We start from the raw sequence: 22,296 nt of genomic DNA, 5'->3' as shown, positions 1-22,296 counted from the left end.
CTTGGGTCAACGAGTCCCTTTTTCATATGTCAAAGGCCCCCAAGAGAACTAAGAAATATTTTTCGTGAGTTGGTTTAAAATATTAACCTATATATTCAGGGGTGTTTGGGGGAGTGCGTGTTGGGGGGATGGGAGGGAGGCCGATGTATGGTTTGTGTTAGGGAAGCCAACTGCTTCTTTGGGGGATTCACAAGCTTTGAATTTTCTCTCCGGTTGGGGAAGATGGATGGAAGAGGGAGGGAGTGGGGAAGGAGGCGGGGGGGGGGGTTACTGGTGAGTTTGATGGTTGTCTTTGTGCCTTGTTCTTGTTTGCCTGCCAGAAAAATAACCGGGGGGGGTGGGGTGGGGGGGGCTGGAGAGAGAGAGAGAGACTCGGAGCAGGATCAGAGCTGGTTGGACAGAAGATCTCAGCACTTTGCGAGCAAAGCTGAGCCCGACCCCACGTCACCGCACTCCGCGCTCCGCTCGGCTTCTATTTCCTATGTGCAACTCGCTCTGCCCTCCAGAGAGAGGGGACTCGAGCCAAGATCACAAACCTGCCGGGGGAGGCTGCTCCTGCTACTCAGCGACAGCCTTCTCTAAACTTTCTGTTGTCGTCTTCCCCCGCCCCTCTCCCCCCACCCCCACCCCGGTCCTTAGGAGGGGGCTGGGTGCGGGGGCTGGCTGGGGGAGAATCCGGATCCACCCGATCAGGCCGAGAAGGAAGGCTTTATCTCGGCCTCAGGATCCTTTCTCTGGTGCGTCTGACAACCTGGAAGTGTTTGGCGAGAAAGAGGGCCAGAGGCACTGTGCATTGGAGAGCTTTTTTCCCCTCCAGGCTGTGTTTTAAAATAATAATAATGCGGGTCTGAACATAAATAAATGCAAGGACATGCAAACCAGAAGCCTGATGCCACTCATTTCCATTGCAAGGGGGGGAAACATTAAGGAGATGCGTTGATTGCATGGAGTTCAACAAGCAAGGTAACGGTTCTTCCATTGCCCTGTCTGTCTGTCCCTGTCTGTCGGGGGGGGGGGAGGGGGGGAGTGGGGAGAGACAGCGAGAGGAAAGCGCTGGCAGGGGGTCATTGTTACACAGACAGTGTCTTTCCCAAGGAATGCCAAGGCCTGTGGGAGGAAATCAGCAAAGGGGTTTCCTCCCAGGTAACCTCCGCTGGGGGGCGGGGGGGCGGGAGGGAAGAGAAACACAAATAAATGATGGAACAAAAGGAAAGGGTTGGGGTTGTTTTTTTATTTTTATTTATTTATTTATTTATTTGCTAACCCACTTTGGTGCTAGCTAGCGGCGCAAGAGGCATTTGTCATACAGCGATCGAGGCCTGGTTCTGTCAAGCCCCATTTCCTCTCTGGCGCTCTTGGCAGGGGGGTTGATCTCAAAGTGGGCTGAGTCGCTGTGGTTATTTTTCCACCCCACCCCCCCCGCACCCCACTTCTGCTTAACTATGTTTAAAACTGGCGACGTGTGGCGCTAGCCTGCCCGAGAAATTCTTCTCCGCGGCCGCGGCTGCCGCCGGGGCTCCGGGCTGGTTGTTTCAACGAACGTGCCTTGTTTCTAAGCTCGCCGACTGCGGGGGACCGGCGCATACAAGCGCGCCTGAAGCCGATTCAAAATGGGTCAGGGAGGGTGGCCAGAGCTCGCCGAGAAGCGGAATGAAAACAACAGCCCAGCGAAGGGAACCTTAAATGGTCCCTGCCTCTGGCGTGCCTAGCACAACATCATTGCCATTAGCGTGCCTGGGCTTTGAGGGGACCGGTGAGACCCCGAATCCAGCAGCCGTGTCTCATCCCTTCTGCCCGGCGCACACCTTCGCTGCACTGGGACCTTCCCCCCTCCCCCTTCGCCCTTCAGCCACTTATTACAAACCATCTGCCTTGTGTGTGTTATGGGAAAGGAGCATTTGAACTGGGGGATGGGGGGGGAAGAAAACCAAAGGAGCATTTGAACTGGGGGGGGGGGGGGGAGAAAGCCAGATAGTTTTATAAAATGATGTTTGGAGAGAGAAGTGGCATGTGTCCCCCTTCACTTTTTGTTTTAATTCATCTGTTTCGCCCCCAAGCACCAGTGCAAACACACCACGTCGTGTCTCAATATTTAAAGGAGACTATAACTAGGAATTAATATTTAAAGAGAGTGCTTTAAATACGGTTCGAGAAGAAAGAGCTCATGGAGAAGCAATTATTTTATTATGCTTAAAACATGTCACTTTCTCCCCCTGACATGGCTGTTAAAAACGGACCTGGTACTTTATTTTAAATATTTTTACATATTTAAAATAAACGACACCAAAGTTCTGAATCCTAAAAAAAAAAAAAAATTAAAAAGAGAAAGAAACCAGGCAATTTAATCGCTTATATCCCTCATTGCAACCTAAAGGACAATTTAAAAAATCTTTGAAATTCGCTTTTTACTGTTAGTATCTGACTGAAGTTTTTCTCTCAGTTTAGGTTCTCTGGTTTTGCATTTCTGCTGTAATATTGTAGGTTAGATCAATGTAGCTGCAAGTGTAACTGACAGATACATTTAATACATGAAATTATACAATGGCTTGATTTTATGTATTAATTCGTGACTATGTATTTAGTCTACTTCTACTGTGCCATATGATCTATTAAAGGCAACTTCCCACGTTGTTTGCATCTGAATGGAGCAGTCACTTTCATGTGAGAATGTTGATTGCTTCGCGGTTTGCTTTTGCAAGGGGACTTTATTTTTCTTTGCACGCGAGGTTATATCGTTTGCTTCACGTCTCCATGAGGGTAAAGCACCCTTGGAATGAATTCAGTTCTCTCAAGGAAACATTTTAAGCAATATCAGCTGTAGATGGCTCTATAAATGGGGAGCTAGTATAAAACTAAAAGTCAAGAGTGGTCAGTAGTTCACCAGTCAGGCTTGTGCATTTTCTTTAAAAGGGTGAAATTTGTAATGAGCTTCCCCAAAAAACCAAAATACCCGGTTTCTTAGCTTTATTGGCCTTTCCAGATATATTTAGCCAACAGCTTACTAGGAGGGCAGCTAAACTATATTGTTAATCTTTTTCGTGTGTGTTGATTAATAAAAAATCTCTCTCTCGGTGATGTTTGATAAAAATTTAATCTCCCCTGCGGACTGGAATAATAAGTCGAGTCTTCTCTGTGCCCCCACCGATATTTTCTCTCCAAGCAGCTGAAGAGGAGTTGCTGCCAGAGGGCGTGTTGGGGGGGGGGGGGAAGGTGGTCTATATCTATAGCTCTCTCTATACATTTTCTTAAATGCCAGCTTTGACTTATGTCTCTCTTATCTTCCCTCTCTGCTGTGCGCGCCTGCAGCGGGAGACTCAGCGGGGGAAGCTTGTAACATGGCGGATGCTGAAGAAGGCTTTGGGCTTCCCAACACGCCGGCTGATTCAGAGTCTAAAGAGCTTCAATCTGAAACCAAACAAGAGAGTCAGCTCGGGGCCAGCAGCAAGTCGCCTTCCTCTCCCCAGGCAGCTTTCACCCAGCAGGTAAGCGGAGGCGGAGAGACCTGACGAGAAACAGTCGCTGCTCGTATGGTCTTTCCCCGGTTTGGGTTTTTGTTGAATTGTTGCCGAGATTTGTCCGGGTTTCTGTGCTGTGGAGATGGCTAATTCTAGGCACACAGGGTCAAGTGATGAGACTGGACACTAGTGTCAGACTATACTAGCTGTAACTGCTGTAATCCCAATCAGCTATGGTAATTACAAGCAAACACCCACCTATATACAAACAGACACACACACACAAATATAGAACCATTCACGTACACAAACACAGCGACACACACATATACTGAAACACACTCACATATCCACGACGCACACATCCATACACACACGAACACCTACACGAGGCCCACACATCATCCACATATACACGGACATGCATATTTCAGTGTCTCCCTCTTCCTTCCTTGACTTTCCACCTCTCTTTCTTAATCTGAAGGGTTTGGGGGGTGTTGGAGAAGTCCTGTCCCTCCCCGTGTTGCTGGGAAGGGGTGCTGATCCTTTCTTTTGAGACTCTCCAGCATGCACCCGCCGGTGGACTGATATTACTGTGTCGCTCTGCCTTTGAACCGAACCATTTAAGAGGAAAGTAGGCCAGGACGCCGGCGGCCCAGTTAACGGATTGTTTTGGTTTTTTAAACTACAGCCTACCACAGGGACTCGGCTCGTGTGGACTAGAACAAACCATTGTTTGTCTAAAACCACCCCATGAGATGCAGGGCAGTTTTTGTTAAGGCTGGGGATTAAGCGAATATTCCCCTTTCTTTAAATGAGAACAGAGCACAACACGGCTGACGGGGCAAAGACAGTCTTGAATACATGTTTAATGCAGCTCTGTGTTTACATCTCAGGTACATCTAGAAAAGGAAAATTATTAGTGTGATGAACAATAGAGGGGAGAGAGATTCTAGCATAAATCTATCCTTATTCAGATCTTAATTGTGTTGGGGGGGGGGAGGCGCAAAAATCATGTAGGAAGAAGTGGATTTAAAAAGAAACAATTCATGAAATACCATACGATTATTATTTCTTTCGGGACATGTGTGTACATAGCAATACACTATTGACAATAGAGCACCCCGATCTTGCTTTTCTTCACTCCCCCCCAGAAAAAACTGCATCAGGAAAGAAGGCTCGGGCCTCAAAACCGGTTTCCCCCCGTCACAGAATTAACATTAATACAGGCACACACGTAATATATATACACACACATGTTAATTCTGTGACGGGGGGAAACCGGTTTTGAGGCCCGAGCCTTCTTTCCTGGTGCAGCTTTTTTTTGGGGTGGGGGGGTCAAGAAAAGCAAGATCGGGTGCTCTATTGTCAATAGTGTATTGTTATAGGACTTCCATTGCAATCTGTGTAAATGTAAGGGGCTGCACGCTCGGCTGGTCCTACGCATCGTTTGTGGTGGAGCGAGGGCTCATTTACACCACTAGAGGAATTGAAGGGTGCGGGGCACCTCCCTGGCTTTGCAGACGGTGTTTTATTCTCTTTCTTTCTGTGAATCGCCTCTGCCCAGGATCGTTTTCCTTCTAGTAAACTCACGCATTGTCTTGCCCTCACGCATTGTCTATTTTGATGCATTTGGCCCCGTGCCTATCTCTAGCCCTATATCAAAAGGCTACAAACTTCTCCTACGAAAGGGGGTGCCGTGCAGAAATCCGTCTCCTTGCTGCAATGCTTTGCAAGAGCTTCTTTGAATTTTTTTTTTCCTGGAGATTTCCCTTCAATGAATCATTCCTTTGCGCTGGTCTGGGAGTTACAGTCTTTTAATGTCACGTCAGTTAGGATTGTATAGAAAGCAGAAGCGCTCGGTGCTGACATGCCAAAGTTCAATCTCTCTTCTGGGTCTCCTGTTTTCCCCCAGCTCTTGGAAAGCTCGGAGCTCGTCCTCTCCTGGGTTCACTCATTAACTTATTTATTTGCAGGGCATGGAGGGGATCAAAGTGTTTTTACACGAACGAGAATTGTGGCTAAAATTTCACGAAGTGGGGACAGAAATGATTATAACAAAGGCTGGAAGGTAAGGTTAATAAAAGAGCGCTTCTGTTTTGAAAATGAATATATATATATAGTATACACAGATGTATATTCTGTACACACAGATGTTTATGTACAAATACACACATTCGTGTGTGTATACAGAGATTGAAAAGAAACTTTTTATGAACATCTTTCCTATGACACACAGCACACACACATATATATTTGTCTATTTGTGTGTGGGCCTTATGTATGACACACGTGTCATGTAAGAGTCAAAAGTTCATTTTAAAATTAATGTAAAATCTCAATAATTATGAGTTACAGACAGGCCGTTTCGCAAAATTGAATGAAAATAAGCAGGAAGAAATAAAATAAGATGATTGCCTAATTGAAGCTACAGAAATGTTGAAGACATTTTTCGATTTGAAGGTTTCGGAGTAGATCAGCGAGAAAGGCTGGTTGGGATATTTTCAGGAGGGAGGCCTCCAATACAGTGTATACCAAAAAGATTTGTTTCTTCTGGCTTCTTATTTAACCAGGACGGGGTTCTCCCTAATCCAGTTCATTGGAGTATTTCCAAACTCATGCTGGTTGCAATCAATTGGCCAAAATCTTACATTGTTTCATGTAATACAAGTCGGTGGACGATTTTGTGGGTTTTTTTTTTTAAATACAAGGAGTAGTTAAATATTTGGAAAAGCATATTTCTGTGCTTCTAGACATTTATTTTGTGTTCAGCTGTAGGCAAATACACACATGCAGAGACATCTCCCAGTCATTCTGTAAAAAAAGTATACATGATCCTGAGCTACTGTTTGTGTCTCTATCTAGACCAACATAAGGTTTGCAAATCTAAGTGTACAGCGAGAGAGAGAGACAGAGAGAGACAGAGAGAGAGAGAGAGATCACTTCCATGGTTGGCCTGGTAAATCTAATCACTTAATAAAACCCAACCTCTTTTAAGTGCATTTGGTGCAATTTACCATTTCCCTTGATATTAATGCTTTGGGGCCCTGCAGAGTCCCTTTTGCTGAAGAAGCACTGAAATAAAAGTTAAGGAGAAGAGGAATTGGTGATCGATTGAGACGCAGTATTGGCTAGCACCATGCAGACTCCCATCAGTTATCTCCGGGAATCGAAATGTATTTCCCTTTGTATACTACATTGAACAATGTGCATGCCATCATCATAGGTAGGGGTTCGTTCGATACAGGAAAAAAGTCACCAGACAGAAAAATAATAATAGTTCAAAATTATATTTGCACGGCAAACCGTCTAGAAATCAAACCTGCTTTCTGTTCTGTTATATAGTTCTCGGTGTGGTCTCCCAAACTGTGCTTTAGAGAAACAAAGTTCTAGCCATGCAAAGTTTTGCAGTGGATAACAAATAGGTCTGTCTAACGGCTCGGCTTCCCTTTGAACATATCTATTGTTGAAAAGATGGTATCGTTTTAAAAGGAGAATATTCCACAAATAAAGAGACAGGAAATAAACAAAGGGCCGGAGCTCTCTAGAACCATTAGGGAGTACGGTTTGCACAGAACAGAGTTGACTAAATTAATTGTCCTACTGAGAAAAGGGAAAGGAGCAAATAGACTGTAGACTCCAATGCTGTGAAATGAACCAGCACATTGACTTGTTTCAAAATGCCAGGAATAAGTTGCCTTGCAAATGATCAGAGTGTACAAAGCAGAGAAGAGAAATATAAAACACCTTGCATAAAATTCCAGTGCAGGCGTGGATAAAAGTCTCGTATGAGTAGCAATGAAAAACATTTACAACATAGAGCTTCTAAAGAAGTAATTGCAGACATCACTCCCAGAATAAACCAAATAGTTTTAGCTATTTATGTAACACTTTATTTTTATTATGACATAAACATATAATTTATACAATATTTTGTTAGTTATATATTTAGGGATATAGCTATATTTCATTGTTCGGGTCTTTTTTCTTTTCCTGCAAAATATTAAATATCAGGTTTTGCTATTTTTGATGAGTAACTTTGGTCTGTATAGCTTTCTTTTTCCTGTTTTTCAAATCACTCAGTCTGAACTGACAAATGGGTCTGATTTCATATTTCAAAGATCTGAAAGTAAATATAATTTCAGAAATAAGTAAGTTTAAGGTTTTTTCTTTAAATTAAAGGATACAGTTTCATATGCTTATTTCTAAACACTGGGAAAGCTCAAACCAAAATAATACTGCTTGTAGTGAAGGAAAATATTTCTAAAAGTCATATTTTCAAGAGTGTTTGCATGTTTCGAAAGATTTGTCAAGTGTGTTGATGTAGATAAACATAGCCTATGTAAGCGTGTATCTAACATTTCATACATGTGCGCAAATACGATATATGTACGAGCATGTGTTTGATTCAAAGGCCAATAGTTTAGCAAAAAACCATCCACTATATAATGGCTCATACTTACATAAGTGTAATTTATTCTTTGTAGGGCTATAAATATAACTATCCCTGAAAGAGATTATATGCTCTTGTATTGTAAAAGAATGAAGAATTTAACTACTGGACTGATCACAGACAAAAGGAAGAATTAAAAAAAAAAAGCCTCTTAACTTTAATTAATTAATTAACTATTTTGCCTGAGATAGGAACTATAACAGCGGAGCAATACTCAGCAGAAAGAAAAAAGTCCCGGTTGGACCATAAAGGAAAAGTTATGTTTCGTGTGTCTGTGTTTGAAGGGTGCGGAATAGTTTCTCGTTTAATATTGCTGATTACCGTAGCCTATACTTCCCTCACAATTGCCTGAGTTTGCGCTCCTCTTGTCATGTTTTCTTCTCTAGATTTATGTTTATTTGTTTATTTTTTTTAGGCGTATGTTCCCCAGTTACAAAGTGAAGGTCACTGGACTCAATCCAAAAACTAAGTACATACTGCTCATGGATATCGTACCAGCTGATGATCACAGATACAAATTTGCAGACAATAAATGGTATGCATGCATGGGGGGACGGGAAAGGTGCAGAGATAGGAGGAAATCTTTGTGTCTGGATTGCAGTTAGCAAAACCTAAGTTCAAATGGGTTGAAAAATACCTTTTAGCTGTCAGTTGGTGCTATTAATAAGCTAACAAAGGAAGAAATGTTGGGGCGGGGGAGGTTGCGAAGTATCCCGAGATAACTCCAGTTTGCCAGCCAAACTTTGGGGCGGGGGGCACAACATTTTAAATTAGCCAATGACTTGAATCCTGTTGGATCCTATTGGTTATCGCGGGGCCAACAACTTAATTGCATTTAAGAAAGAAAATCACCATGAAGGTAAATGTTAAGAATTGCCACATGGTCTTTTCTTTGATATTTAGGAAGAGGGGAGGAAGGGGTTAAATGGGGGGGGGGGAGGGAGAACCAAACGGAAAATGTGTCAAAAATCTCCATTAATTTCCAGAGTAGTGTGTGTTGGTGTCTCCTTCCCCGAAATATATGATGCGACCGTCCAACAGCCTCTTCCTTTGAAACAGACCAAAGGAGCTAGCTAGACAGACAGACAGATACGTTTCCATTCCTTCTAAGCCCGATCTTTCCTGCCCGTCCTGCGGTGGTGAACTTGCTTCGCTGGGCGTAGGCCTGACGCGGGTCCCGAGGGCTAAGCCGGCTTTGTGTCCCTTTGGTTTAGGTCAGTGACAGGGAAGGCAGAACCGGCCATGCCGGGCCGGCTGTACGTCCACCCAGACTCACCCGCTACTGGGGCGCACTGGATGAGGCAGTTAGTTTCTTTTCAAAAACTCAAGCTCACCAACAACCACCTTGACCCGTTCGGACATGTAAGTACCTTCGCGAGGAGGCGGCCTCCTCTCGCTGTTACGGAGTCAGCGCTCCGGAGGGCAGAAGGGAGCCCAAAGCCTCGGGGGGCAGTAAGCCTACACCTGCTTCGGGCTCTGAACTCCGCTGGTTTCATGTGCCTGAGGCTCGGCAAAGCCTGGGGCAAAAAGGTTGCAACAAAAGTCTGCCAGCGCGGGGGGTGGAGGTGGGGGGGCTGGCTTAGTGTCTAGCATAGAGTCCGGGAGCGAATATTCAGGGTGATTTTTTTTTGCACTCATTTCCTATTTCTGTGGCATCTCTGCTTGTCAGATGAAATGAAAAGTCAGAGCAAGGGGGGAGGGGGAGAACCTGGAGCGGGATAGAGGTTTAATAGGCATAACGTTGGTATTAATTTCACGAAATGGCTTTTGATGCACGCTGGTGGTTGGCAAAGTCCTAGGACTGTTATCAACAGTTGGCTAGAATTGAGCTGTTACTCAGTCGGTTGCATTTTCAGACATTCTTATAAGATACATGGTGGTGGGTGTGGGTGTGTTGGGGGGGGTGATGCTTGGTGAAATATAAATCGTGACTGCATGTCTCTCTGTGCAACGTGGTAAATTGCTGGATCTGATCTGATCTTGTCCCAGTAACTTGGCAGCTGTCGTAGGACACTACAAAGCGCAGACTTCAGGCCTGTTTAGAGAAACAGTAGAGTGTACTCCGTGGGAAAAGGAAAACCTTATGAAATACTACATGGGCCAGATGCAAAACTTATGAGGCTGTAATGTAAGGGAATAACGCAATGGGGGAAGACAATGGAATTAATTAGCCTTTAACATAAACAGCATGTTAGTTTTTGTATCCATGTATGAAGCAAAAAATTCGTGTTCACATTCACACCCCTTTCTCCCCCCCCCCCCACATATCCTGCATCAGAGCAGGTGACTGGAGTCGATAACCTGTAGGGGTCCCATGTTTATGATTCTCTCTCACCAGAAATAGAACACAAGAACCGCTCTGTCTCCCTGCTTTCATTTGCAAGCATGTTAGGCTCTGTATGCATGCTGCACTGTACCTCCTATTCTGTACTGGGCGGTGCTGGACAGTTGCAAGGAGTGACGGCCCAGGGAAGTCGAGCTCATTCCCAGTGTTAGAAGGTTGGGATTGTCTCATTTTTTGGGGCAGTGAGAGAGTGGATACATCTGAATTCATGTTCATTCTCAACGTTCTTGAAAATTGGGTATTTAGCTGTATTGACTGGGAGTTGCTTATGCAAGTCCTTGTCAGGTCTTGCCCTTTAACAGTATTCTTAAAAACAGGCTGGCCAGGCCAGGCTTCAGTGGGTAACTTTTTAGCTACCTCGTTTTAACCTCATGTGGCTTAAAAGCGGCTTGCTGCCTCCGTGAAGTGGGTTAAAGGTAAAAAGCAGGCATAATTATTCAAGGAAATGGGACCGAATGTGGTTCGGGGTCTCCGATTCAAAATGGAACGAGGCTCAAAAAGAAAGAAAGAGAAAAGAAACCCCGCTAGCACTTCATATACAAACGATTTCTGTGCGTAGGGTCAGGCACGGAAAGGCTGTGTGAATTGCCCAGCCAGGAAGAGTCATTTTTCAAAGGTCTTCCTTTGAACAAATACATTTATAATTAGACAAGAGGGTATGAATCAAGATCCCCAGTGTCTCGTTTCCAAGAGTGAATTTTCCAGTCTGCTTTCAACACTTTGATTTTCTTAAAAACGACAAATCTTGTGCCATGAAATCCATAGACAAGTGGCCTCCACTGATGGAATGAATCCTCCATGTGGACTGTAATGCAACTAGCTAGCGCAGTGAAGGGGGGACGGGACATAATTACTAAGGAAGTGTGGGGTGGATGTGAGATCACAGCCTAATCTAACCCCCCTTTCCTCCTCTTAATCGTCCTCTGGTTTATCTGTCCCTCCCCCAGCTCCCCAAAAGAGGACATACGATCTCCTTATGGTTCTTCACTCAGCCTGGGTGGAGAAACGTCCCTTCCAGGAATTGAGATTCCTGCCCAAACCCCAGGAGAGGGGGAACAATTCGTGCCCATCACATCTTGTCCTGTGTTTGGAGGTTTAGACTCCACCAGCAACTCCCCTTTCTAAACTCCCCCACCTCAAGGACCTAGGCTTCAAAGAAAGTTCTAGGGAAGGAAGGGGGCGGCGGGGGCTGATATGAGATGCCCTTGGAAGGAAGAGGCCAGCAGCCATTTTACTCCCTGCTGCGAGCAGGCGGCGATAGGAAAAAGTCTCTTTAAACAAACCTAAGGCCACGCTAAACAATAGGGACTTCAGAGGGGAAGCGGCACCAGTGGGCCCTCAATTAGAGTCGCTGTAATGAAATTAAAAATCATTAGATCGTTCACCGTTGATGTCCACGATTTACCGGGATGTCAAAGCAATTTGGCTAAAGCCCCAGGATGAGAAGGTCTGGAAGGCACAGAGGACTTGCAGGGGCCGGGGTTGGCGGGACAGACTGCGTCTGTCTGTCGCCGAGTTTTGCAGCAGTCATTATCATTACAGACTGCAACCAAGGAAGGGGGGAGGAAAGGAAGACAGTCTTTTCTTCCAGGATTAATCCCAGTTGAATGCCAAGCTTTCGAAAGAGACAGTCTCTGGTTTTATGGTGGGCACCAACCCTGGCATCCAGGGAAGTCTATGCAAAGATGGTTGGCTGGGTTAGGAAAATCACTGAGGTCTCTTTAGCTGGGGTGATCAATTAAAGAGCCTGTTTAGCTCCTAGGAGAAAGCAATCAGGGCGAAGGCTGAACCCGTAGTGGTGGCCAGCCCAGATCAGCACCGCTGTGTATCCAGGCTCTCTTATTTTGAGATTTGTTAACATCTGGGCCAACTATTGATTTTATATCGAGAAACAATTGGGAAAAATGGCGATCCCCCCCCCCCCCGAGATTGTTCTTGAAAAAAGTTCGTGGATCTTCCGAAAAAAAATTTCCTACCAGAATTTTTGAAAAAGGCTCTTTTAATAAAGAGCTGTGGACAGGTTGACAATTCAAAACATTTCGGCCAGCTCTCACTTTTGGCTTAGAAAGTGTGGACAAGATTAAAAAGGGGGCAACAGGCGAGTCAAAGAAACAGATATTTCAGGGGAGAGGCAAGCGCTACCTTCAGGCTGTTGGTTTAAAAATAATTTCTCTCACACACCCCTCCCTCCCTCCCAGTTGTGAGGGCAGCTGCTCGCCTTCACAGTCATTTCCAACAGTGCTAAATAGTCCCCTCCAGGGTCATCACTGAGACAGCTTCATCCTTGAAGAAGGCACTTAAGGGAAATCCAGTTTAGTTATTACGCCACCTGGGTCTTCATTTCAGGCCTTTCCCACAATCTGAGCAATGAATAACTTACGAGCCCCAGGAATTCTATCATGTAATTTCTGATGGGTCGGATTTCCTTTCGTACTCAACCCCACCCACAATAAATGTGACTAGCAGAGCAATAATTGTAATGCTCAGGCAGTCAAACTAAAGCAGGAGATTCCACTGCGCTATAGAACCAGTGAGCCAAATGCTTCAGTTAGGGTCATTACATTGCAGGCGGGAGAACTGTGGGCCCAGTGGCTTTTATTAAATGTAAATATCTATGTTAGACCCAGGCACACACGCCTCCCGTAAGCTCTTTAAAGTTATGTTATTGCAAGATGATGTTTAGCGAGGAACCTGATTTATGGCCAGGCTGGTTGTAGATTCCTTGTGGAGATCAATTTTATATCCCTGGTGGAAAATATTCCCACTGCTCATGTCTGCTTCCCGTGTCAAGGGGCTGGCTTTCAGCAGAGGAGAAAGTCCGCCTTGTTCCTAAAAAAAATAAGTTCAGCTATTTTTACTCCTGGAGACCCATAAAGATGAAACACCCCCCCCCAACACATTTTTAGAGGGATGTGAAGTCTATGAATGATAAAACCAGCTCACTTGGTCTCCTCAGACGCCCCTTTCCCAAGCGAAGCCTCCCCTCCCTGCCCCCCAAAGCCCTGTCGTGGGGATCTTGGCCTGAGGGGAGAGTGACGGATCTAGGCCTCGATGCTTGACACCCCTCCCCCCCATGTGTGTCTCTTTCTTTTCAAGATCATACTGAACTCCATGCACAAATACCAGCCCAGGCTCCATATCGTGAAAGCGGATGAGAACAACGGATTCGGCTCCAAAAACACCGCCTTCTGCACCCATGTCTTTCCGGAGACGGCCTTCATCGCCGTGACTTCCTACCAAAACCACAAGGTAAAGAGGATGGGGGAGAGCCACGCAACGTGGAAGAGTCTGAGTGCCGGGGCAGAGGCTTCGCCACGAACGCACGCAGCATTTCCCCCACCCCAATCACACATAGATCCCTTCTCCCCCCCCATCACATACAGACCCCTTCTGCCTTGCCACGCCAAGCGCTCAGAGGGTTTGCACTCTTCATTGGGGGGTTATTCCTGGCGTGTCAGCCATACGGTGTAATGATGGGATTTAGCACGGGGGGGGGGGGAGAAGAGAAAAGTTAGTTGAACAGGATGGCTTGCTCAGAGGTGAGACGACCCCCCCCCCCGCCCCCGCCATCGGTCAAAGGCTTGTAATCTGGCGTTGGAGGGGGGCGCCCGAGCGGTATCTTTCGCAGTTGTCTCTATAACCCAGCCTGGCGCGTTTGCTCCTTTTGCTTTGAGGATGGTTCCTTGCTGGCGAACTCTTCAAAAGCAGGCTAGGTAGTTGCGTGGCTTGTACCTCACCTCAGGGCTTTCGGGGCGCCTCTCGGTTCCGTCAGGAAGTCAAGGGAGGAGGGCTGGGAGGGAAACAAAAAGTCCCAGAGAAGCAATATAAAAGGCGTGGATAAAATAACGCCTTGTCTTGTTTTTCTGCGCAAGAAATCGGTGAGCGGGATGGGTGTTCGTGTAGGTCTATACACGAGTCCATGGGCACACCCTTTCAGTCACACTGATGTACGGATTTAGGCTTGTGAAGCCCCCATAGAGCTTTTATGAGCGGTCCATGCTTTGTGTGTCTCCCATTGGCTCGCCGGTAGGCCACAGGATCTGAGCGTTGGGGCGTGGTATTATTTTGACTAAGTTTCGCCCACCTAACGTTTTATAGTGAAAGCGACCCAGTCCTGGTTTTTGCCTTTAAACTCTTTTGGAGAGTCTATTCCTGACCAAAAAACGTTTTCCAGCGGTGGCCAATTGCAAGTTTTTTGGGGGTGAAGTGGTCCTAGCAGTATGATAGCAGGGAAAAAAAAAGAATTGAAGATATTAAAAGGGGGGTGATAGAAGTTGAAAAATCAAAAATTATTTTTTTTTTGGGGGGGGCGCTGAATTTACTAAATAGCAATCAGGTTAGACCACTTATAGAAGGGCTAGTGTGTGGATCCTTTAACTACAGCCAGATAATCCTTAATTAATACAAATATAAACTCGTGGCAAGAGAACAGTATTAGACTCAAGGCAAACAGATTACTTTCAAAGTAGAGGTCATGTTAAGGTAAAATTGAATTTTAAATCCTTTAAAAAAATCCTCCATAAACTGTTTATAAGTCAGGGCGAGGGCTTTTAATTACACTGCTGGACGTGTAGAATGGTTTCATTGTGTTTAAAAAGTTCAATCGTGTGGTTAATTTCAAACCAAGAACGTGTCACTTTAATACTCCGGATAAATTATGCATGGTTTCCTGGAGATGTGGCCATGAAACGCCTGAACCACTTTAAACAGGTTTCGCTTTCTCAATCCCGTTGGTATCTCCACCAACCAACCCATTAGATACAAAAACAGAGATAGGTTTGTGAAGAAACAACATCTCACTGTCACTAGGGAGTGAAAGGAAATAGGTCCAAGCCATTACGACCGGGAGATGTTGGCACGGGCAGAACAATCAGTGCTCGCAAACTGAAGCCAAATGGAGTCTTGGCCAATTTATGGCTTAAATTATAACCCCGCTGTGGAGACTATAAAATCTGGTTGATAGGTTCACCTATATTAAAAAAATAATAACAGAATTGACGGCAATAAGAGGACAGAATAACCACTTTAAAATTGATTTCCTAGAGGAAATCAAACTCCGCATTTGAGATCTTGAATTTACCTGCTGTTTGTAGACGCAAGGAGCATCTTGTGAGCAAATAACACAATCCAAAGGTTTGGGTAGGTAACTGCCATAGGGAAAGAGGGCTATTTGATTGCAAGTCAGCTGCATTTAGTTGATAAGACATGACACCTGTGTCTTTGGCAGTCTGGAAACACACCCCACCCCTTTGTGTGTATCCCCTTTCTGCAGACCCACAAATTCATGGAACCGTTCAGGAACAACTAAATAGAATAAAGGCGCAATTGAGAAATTATATAACTATGTAATGATCTACCCTAAATGGCATCTCCCTCCAGGGAAGGGAATAAAGTTTGCCGACTGCCCAATAGGAGTAAGAGCCAGTTTTCCGGGACCCTGTACTAGCGGATATTTGAGTGGAACAGTTTATATTCCTAGTACTGTAGTAAGGCAAAGAAAAGCGCTGTGAAAACGTCGGGACATTTCGTTCACAGTGGGGACCGATTTCCCTTGCGGATGAGACGCGGATTGTGCAAGAGATATTTTCATGGCACAATAGTGAATATATTTATTCTCAACCTAGGTATTCGTTCACAGTCTCACCCGTCTGTCTAGTTTACAGATACATCCAAGTCACCCCTGTATACGTGTCCATATCACACCCACTCCCAGGTACACACATTGCCAGAAGTATGCTGCAAATGAACGCCAGCATTAGTCGTCAAGGGCTTTTGGTGAGCTGCCTTCTTTTAGCTGTGCATCTATAGGGCATATCGGAGAGAGTCAGTGTGCTTACACATGCTATGGAAAGACTCAACTGATTTCAGATCCGTGGATTTATTTCCCTTGCACCGCTGCATTCCCCGTTGGATTTGGTGTTTATTTCCCCTGATATTTTAGGCAGCCAGAAAAAGATATTTAAACAAACTGGCTCTCCCCCTGCCCCCCACCTCCCCAGCCACATTAAGGGAGGGTGAAGCCATGAAGAAAGTTTGTCAGGTTTTCAGTGCAGTTGTCAGCAGCTCAGAGACCTTTCCCGCTCCCCACAACTCCTACTCTCACCCCAGAAATATTTACCGTTAAACTAGGTCACATGCACATTTCATTTCCTTGCCGTTTGCACAATGGTTGCATGCAATCAGGTTGATTCCCAAATATTAAACTTCCCCTGCAGTTAAGGACTATTTTGCTGCAGCTTAAATCATTGTGTTACTCGCTCATATTTATTAGGTACTAGCTTTCTGGTTAGGACCAGGAAATGAACCCTAATAGACAGAAATAATTAAAGTTCTGCCCTCGTGAGGTTTCTTTCCAAAGCAAGAATTCACAACAATTATTCTCATTAATTTTTACAACCTACTGCCCCCCTAGCTGGACCTGGGCTTTATATTGGCTTTCCCCCTGTCAGGATATCCGGTTTTATGCTTATTTTTTGGATGTGATTTAACATGCTTTATAGCCCAGATCCTGTAAAGTACAGCACTAGGAAAGAACAGCCCTAGCTAAAAAGGCAACACATACACAGCTGTGCTACAGTGCACAGAGATGTGCAAAGGACAATGCACAAGGGTACATTGTAACTCATTGCCAATATGTACCAAAGGTGTGTCATAAGGGTTTATATATACTTTAACTTATATGTACACACATTATACTCAAAACCCTCTATTAAAATAGCACTGCAATCTTAATGAAGTCAAGCACTCAGAGGTTAGGAAATGCCAGTATGAAGGTTGCCTGGGCAATATTAATTTGGCCTCCATGTATATCCATTATTGTACTTTCTACAATTGCATGATCACACACTATTTTTTCACCAGGCCCCTGCCTCTTTCAGTGCACATGACAGACCGTGCTCAATTATGAGCAGCTATTCAATATTTTGTTTCATACTATTGTTTATTATATGGCCCTAGGCCTTATTTACTGTGCACTGTTCACATCAGCTCTGAAGACAGGATTAGTAATTCTCAGGGAGTCTATGGCACTCATCACTACAATATCTTCACCTCACAGGAGTGTAGTGAAGGGTTTGTATTATCCCCATTTTTCAGATCAGGAGTGGAGGCAGAGAGATGCTCACTGATTTTGGATACCTGATATGAGATGCCTGGGACCTGGTTTTTCAGAGTGCTTAGCATTATAGAGCATTTTATATGTTCAAAGCTCAGCAATTCTGCACTCCAAACCCAGAGAGTCAAGTCAGGCACCCAGAAAGTGAGGAACACACAATTAGTGATCACTTGTTTAAATGACTTGCCCAGCATCACATAGGAACTTGGCAGAGGCAGGGATAGAATCCAGCTCTCCAGGGCAGCATTCAACCACCTTAACCAGGAGGCCAGCCTATGCTTCTCACAATCTTTTGCCTCCTTTACTACTTAGCTTTCAACTTCTGCTACAAATGAGGCTGGGGTCCTACAGACAGCCTCCTTTCTTTCACAACCCTGATTTATCCCCAGAGCACCATACATCCTGTACACTCTGAACAAGGTCATGAAAAGGGACCATCTAGTTCATCAGCAAGCTTGAAACCTTGAGGTCCACCTCCCAGACCTTTGCAACTTGAAATAATGGAGTAACAGATAGCAGTAGTAGGTTATCATGCTCTATGGGGACCAGCACTAGAAGGGGAGGACACATTTTACCAGCAGGTTTCACAGATATTTGCCAATAGCAGAGGAATGGTGGGACTCAAACCTTGGGTTCCATTTTGGGCGCAGGAGGGGAGTGAGAGCTACCGAGCACAAACTCTAGCCATTCCAAGCTTGAGCCCATCTGCCACATCCCCGCCAACCTGTCCCAGTCGTCTCTTCACCACTTCTGGTTCCTTATCCCAGTCTTCTTTCCTCAGATTACTCATCCCAGACCCAGTCTCCATGTCCAGCCAGTCCTAGTCTCACTCCAGGTTCACTATAAGACTCCCAATTCTCTCTCCCTCCCCCCGCCCCACTAGATATTTCATCTCTCCCCCTTCCCACACCCAGTCCCAGTCTCCTTGCCCAGCCAGTCCCAGTTCCCACTCCAACAACTTGTCCCCAGATTCCTTGCCCAGTCTATTCCAGTTCTGTCCTGGCTCCTCATCCTATGTGTCTCTCCGCCATCTGGGTTCTTCATCCAATCTCAGTGTTCCTCCCAGTCCCTCCCTAGATCCTTGTCTAGTCACCCCCATTCCTGGCTGTCTGTCCCAGTCTCCTTGCCCAGCCAGTATCAGTTGCATTCCCACACCCCAATTTCTTGTTAGATCTGTCTCCCCTCCTTCTGCAACCCCCACCTAGTTCCTAGTCGCAGTCTTTGTCCAGCCAATCCCAGTCCCCATCTCATTTCTCTCACCAGCTCCCAGCCCCAGTCTCACTCTGTCTCCCACTCCCTCCCATTGTAGGGTCACCAGATTCCTTATCTGAATATACTTCTTTCCCTCCCCCAGGTCTAGGATTTGTTCTCTCTGCATTCAAATCAGACAGCTTCCTCACCACACTGCCTGGGTACCAGCAGGGGTGTCATTGAGACTAGAGGAAAGACAGGCTCCTTGTCCACAGTTCCAGTGCCCAGCCCCACCCTGACCGGGAGCAGTTGTGAACAGCCATTACAGGGAGAGTCCAGCTCAGCCCCTGTAATTCTGGACTAGAAAATACTCAGGTCAAGTGTACACTACAAAATTAAGTTGACTTAAGATACTCCAATATACAGCCACCACAATAATTCCATTTCTCTTGCATGTCCACAGTAGACTTCTTGTGTTTGAGGTGCATGGCCTCCCCAGGAGCACTTGCACCATTGTGGAGCATTGGGGGACAGTTTCTGAAAGCCAGCAACAGTCGATGTAAGCAATGCAGTGTCTGCACTGACATAATTGACCTAACTACATCGACTTAAACACTACTCCTCTCATGGAAGTGGAGTTAAGTCAGGGGAGTGGGCAAGTTACATTGGTGGGAGCTACGTTGTAGTGTAGATACTTACAGAGTTAGGTTAGATGAAGTATTGTCAATGAAGATGGCGACTTCATATTTGAGCTGCTAAATTGAAAAAAGGTCTAATTAACATATGCAAGCTGCATTTTTTCCAAAGGATTATAATTGGACCAAATTTGGGGAGATTTCAGAGGGACAGAAAAGGGGCATCTCCCTGTCAAAGGATGCCCTCCTGCAGAATTTTGAAACCCTGCTCCAAAATGTAGGGAGTCTAGTATTTCAGAGAAAAGATCTCCAGATTTTTTTTTTTAATAAAAAAAGATGTGCAAAACATGTTACCCCCTAGCTTTGTTTTCAAAAAATGGCTGCATTCTGTTGGCTGAAACGATTTTAAAAAAAATCAGTCTGAGGAAGACAGCGGCATGGAAAACGTCAGTTCTAATGGTTAAAGTTTGGTAAAGTTAAAAGCAACTGAAAATAGGGTTTTATAATGAGAAGTGTTGGGCAACCTTAGTAGGTGGCAAAACCAGCACATAATGTATCTAAAACTGTACAATATATAAATGTTTACATATACTTCCATTCTCTCAAATGTTCTATAAATTAAATGTTAGAATTATGGACAGTTTTAAAGGTGACCCTTTATATGCAAGCTCCTTCCATAAACTCTGTTCAGAAGTACTTGTGCCCAGTTTATCATAATAGAGAAGTGGGAAAGCAAAGAGTAATCTATAGGTCAGGTGAGAACTTTGACAGCAGTTTCCTTCAGTTAACCCTCTCCAAAATAGTACAGTATTTAGAGCCCTATATTTTTATTGCATCCATATCGGATAATGCTTTCCTGGGCATTCTGACTTTGTGGGAGTTGCCTTTTTTTCTCTTTTTTTGAAAAAGTAAAGGATGTAATTGACTAACTCACTTAGAAAGTAAAAAAAAAAATCTATCAAAGTCAATGGCAATAGTATGCTTGTAATGAATTAAAGAGCTAGGACCTGATTCAAAGCCCACTGGTCAATGGAAAGGGTCCTTTTGACCCCAGTGGGCATTAGATCATGCCCCTAATCAGGGTTTTAAACAAGAATAGACTAAGTGACCTAAACTGCTCTTGGAGCCCAAATCTATGAACACATATTAAATCACTGCTCATGTGAACAGTTCCACCGAAGGCTGTGGGACAACTGACTCACTTACCTAAGCTTTTGCACTGCAGGGCTCTTATCATTTCATGGAAATTTTGAAAGAGAATTAGTGTGTTTTAGTACCAGTATCATAAACCCCAACTTACTAGAGGACTTCACTCACTCAAGCAGCTATTCCCATTGTGTTTAGCAAGTAAGAACTATTCACATGGGCATGATGTTGCAGAATACAAGTAAACAATGAGAGAGTTTAGCCACTGACTTCAATAGAGCCTAGATTTCATCCATGGATTCTTGCAAAGGTTGTGAGCTTCAAAGACATACACACGTGCTTAACTTCGTACACATGAGAGGTTCCATGGAACTCAAGTACAATGACTGTTCATATGTGTAATGTTAAACAAGTACAGACTAAGGACCTATGCAGTTATCCAGCTTCAGCAGGAGCATCTATATTGGAGGCAGCATTGTCTAGTGGTAAGAGCAGAATGCTCAGAACTAGGGGACCTAGACTGTTTTCATATCTGCCATCAGGTTGTGCTGCCTTGAGCAAAAAGTGCCAGTTTCCTCAGTTATAAAATGGGGATATTATCCATCTTTATAAAGTGCTACATTTACATGCAGTGGGGAACTCTTCATGTGCTCCAGCAAGGTCTACATGGGCCAGTTAGTGCACAACATGCGGGTGTGTTTTAGAATTTACACCCCACACCATGTAGACAAGCCCTGAGATGACAGGCATTGTGGGTATCGGTTGATTGATATAAGAGGGGGAAAATTTCTGTTCACTTCAGTTATGTCTGAGCAGACATACTAATAAATAGAATAGATGTTTAGAAAAATGGGTCCATAATTTTGAGTCCTCTAGGTGCTACCACAATATAAATTATTACCTTAAACCCAAATACAAAGCAATTGTCATATGAAAAAGGACTAATTCTGGTAAACCCTTACTCCTGTAAGTGTCTTTACTTTATCATAATAAAGCTTAAGAAAGAGGGGTTGTTGACTGAGGACTTCTTGTCAGCTCAGAGATTTCTAATTCTAGGAAGCTTGATTTGTAATGCCTAATTCTTTGGAGTGGGAATGAAATGCTCACGATAAATCACTTCTTGTTCCTTCCTTCAGATCACCCAGTTAAAGATTGAAAATAATCCCTTTGCTAAAGGGTTTCGAGGTAGTGACGATATGGAGCTACACAGAATGTCAAGAATGCAAAGGTAAAATATTTATACATACGGTATGAAAAAGTTTGCCATTGCAGCAATTGGCCTCATATGCATTACTTTAGTTTGTCAAATTTAGTCCTCAATCCTACAAACATTTATGTATATGTTGAACTTGATTAAAAACAAAAAACATTAAGATTGAAAATAGAAAAGGCTAAGAGGTGACTTGATCATGGTTTTAAGTACCTACATGGGGAGACGATTTCTAATATCTGGGTTCTTTAATCTAAGAGAAAGCAAAACAAGATGCAATGGCCAGAAGCTGAAGCCTGACAAATTCAGATTAGAAAGAAGGTTCATGGGTAAAATTTACAGATAGTTAACAACTGCAACAACTTAAAAAGGGACATGATAGAATCTGATGGCAATTGGAGGTCTGTCTAAAAGAGCTGCTTTAGCTCAACCACAAGCAGTTGGACTTGATGCAGGAATCACTGGATGAGGCTTTCTGACCTGTGTTATGCAGGAGGTCAGACTAGATTGTCAGAATGGTCCCTTTTAGACCTTAAGATCTAAGAATCTATTAACTTGATTCATTCCATGCACTCAGAACTCCCATGTGTAAAGTTACTCACGTGTACAAGCATTGGCAGGATCGAGCCTTAATGGCTATGTAAATCATACTGCTAGACAACAATGTCTCTTATGCTGCAAACACTTATGCATGTGACTGTCCAGTTGAATAAGATTAAACTCACATGTTCAAGTGTTTGTAGGCTCA

At 44.3% G+C, this 22,296-nt stretch overlaps 1 protein-coding gene across 1 annotated transcript in view; it reads left to right on the top strand.

Annotated features, from left to right (window-relative positions):
- The first annotated feature begins 701 nt into the window (after window positions 1–701).
- The window catches only part of TBX5 (T-box transcription factor 5), a 47,020-nt gene continuing 25,425 nt past the window's right edge, over window positions 702–22,296 (top strand). Inside the window, exons 1-7 of the mRNA XM_084648721.1 lie at window positions 702–963; window positions 3,307–3,482; window positions 5,432–5,526; window positions 8,324–8,443; window positions 9,123–9,270; window positions 13,349–13,501; window positions 21,475–21,566. Of these exons, the coding sequence (XP_084504847.1) occupies window positions 945–963; window positions 3,307–3,482; window positions 5,432–5,526; window positions 8,324–8,443; window positions 9,123–9,270; window positions 13,349–13,501; window positions 21,475–21,566 (803 nt within the window). The 5' untranslated portion in view covers window positions 702–944. The remainder of the gene's footprint in view (window positions 964–3,306; window positions 3,483–5,431; window positions 5,527–8,323; window positions 8,444–9,122; window positions 9,271–13,348; window positions 13,502–21,474; window positions 21,567–22,296) is intronic.

Source organism: Lepidochelys olivacea (assembly GCF_965140295.1).
Source record: "Lepidochelys olivacea isolate rLepOli2 genome assembly, chromosome: 15".
Classification (NCBI taxonomy): Eukaryota; Metazoa; Chordata; order Testudines; family Cheloniidae; genus Lepidochelys; species Lepidochelys olivacea.
This window is presented reverse-complemented; position numbering and strand designations above follow the sequence as displayed.